At 35.6% G+C, this 2,181-nt stretch overlaps 1 protein-coding gene across 1 annotated transcript; it reads right to left on the reverse strand.

Annotated features, from left to right (window-relative positions):
* Positions 1 to 205: 205 nt before the first annotated feature.
* LOC107831394 (UDP-glucosyltransferase 29-like) lies at positions 206 to 1,806 on the reverse strand. Its single transcript, XM_016659157.2, has one exon. The coding sequence runs from the start codon at positions 1,801 to 1,803 to the stop codon at positions 307 to 309; it is 1,497 nt and encodes a 498-aa protein (XP_016514643.2). The 5' UTR covers positions 1,804 to 1,806; the 3' UTR covers positions 206 to 306.
* Between the last annotated feature and the right edge of the window lie 375 nt (positions 1,807 to 2,181).

Genomic DNA, 2,181 nt, shown 5'->3' on the forward strand with positions numbered 1-2,181 from the left:
AAAGAATTTTCTCAAAAAGTGCCTGATATATTAAAATTTATGTGCACCAAAGATATTACTAAGTGAAAACACAAATATCTAGCATATCGTCAAAGATGAAACAGATAAACACAAGATGAGAAGAAGGAAACTCACTCTCCAAACCTTTCAGGAGCAAATAGTTTGGAAACCATACAAATGAATTCTTCGTAATAAGACTAACTGCTGACGAAACCAATTTATTTCAGATAATTAATTGGATTAATTTGAAATCATTGAACATATTCTTTCAGATAGAAGATATGAACTAAAACATCAAACAGATATTTAAATACTTTTCTCTTTCTTATTCATCAAACAAAGGTTCCGCAGTTCCTCCACAACTTCTTGGTCAATCTCTTTTTCTTCCTTTATTCTTATTTTCTCACTCAATTCCTTTGATTTCTCCCTCAGTTCTTCTCCCATCTTCTTCTCCATTATAACATTTCTTATGGCTTTTGCTATCTCCTCTCTTTTTAGCCCTCCTTTTTCATCTCTCTGAACTTTCAATGCCATGCCAAGCTCAATTGCATAATTTGCAGTAATAAACTGATCCACATTAAATGGCATGGCTATAAGCGGAACCCCAAAATGTATACACTCAACTGTAGAATTCCAACCACAATGATTCAAGAATCCGCCAATACTTGTGTGTCCCATAATTTTGGCATGAGGTACCCATCTTGAAACAACCATTCCTCTCTCCTTAACTCTATTCAGAAACCCCTCAGGTAAAACTTGTTCGACTTCGCTCCCTGGAAACCTAAGTACCCATAAAAAGTTTACATTGCTTAGCTCAATTCCATGAGCAATCTCTTGAATATTTTCCTTTGACCAGACGTTTTCACTTCCAAATACTGCATAGACAGTTGAAAATCGATCTTTCTTGTCGAGCCATTCTATGATGTCGGAATCCTGATCATCCTGAGTGCTTTCATCAGTTTGCCCTATGAGTGGACCGACACTTAAAGTCTTCTTATTGATTATAGAGGACAGGTACGTCATATATTTAACCTCAGTTTCCTTCCAATTGTTGATCAAAACGATGTCACAAGACTTTTTGCGTGCACTATAGACGAGGATTTTTTCCAAAAATACTGTTATAGACGATCCAGTAGGCTTTGAAATCAGTCCTATTTCTATCTCATTGTTAGAGAGACATATTTCTGGGAAAGGGTAATCATCAGTAGCACCATCACTCAAATAAATATGATACATAAAAGAATAGGATGCTGCACTAACAACTGAGAAACTAACAATAGGAATATTTTTTGATAAAGCAATATCTGGAGCCCATGCCTGAAAGAAATCTTCTATGATCAAATCAGGGTTAAGATTGTCGACTATGTTGGAAAAGCTTTCGCCAGCCATTTTATAGGCCGTGAAAAGAGGTGGATAGAGTGAAGGAAGACCTTTGGTGCTCTGGTAGTGTGAAGGAAGATCGGGCATAGATGGCAAGTGAAGTTCTATGAGTTCGATATTAGTGTTTGAAGCATCTGAGAAGTATTTTTCTTGACTTTGCTTGAGGAAACTAAGGACGGCAGAAGTGGAACAAAGATAGATGTGGAAGTTGGCTTTGGACAGCTTTTTGGCAAGTTCAAAAAATGGAGTTACATGACCATGTGCTATCATTGGAATCATCAGAATTTTTTGAGGGTCATCAACCTGCTGCTTTTTCCCCTCCATGAAATCAAATTGTTGGAAAAGATCAGAAGAGAAGAGAAGAGAGGAGGGGAAGACTTCTTTTATTGAGGGTGAGAAATTCTTTAAACTTTCTTGATTCATCCAATACAGAAGAAATCTATTTATAGGCAAGAAGACTTTCTTTTTCAGAAACGTAAAAGACAGCCCGTGCATAAAGCATCTTATATTCACATAGGATAATGACCTTTTAGGGATCAACTAGACACCTTCAGAAGAGAAAATAACTTGCTAAACTTAATAATTTTGCTATGTAACATAAATAAGATGCACATGGTGTAGTTAAATTACTAATTGGCAAAAAAAATTAGTCATTTATTGATTCTTGTAATCTGTATAATTATTACACTAGTATTAGTACCCGCGCGATGCGCGGATAATTAAAAAGAACGATGTACACCGTAAAGTTTAACATGTTAGTGTTAATACCATCTTTACAACCAAACATTAAAAACATTTTAG

Source organism: Nicotiana tabacum, chromosome 5 (genome assembly GCF_000715075.1).
Source record: "Nicotiana tabacum cultivar K326 chromosome 5, ASM71507v2, whole genome shotgun sequence".
Classification (NCBI taxonomy): Eukaryota; Viridiplantae; Streptophyta; class Magnoliopsida; order Solanales; family Solanaceae; genus Nicotiana; species Nicotiana tabacum.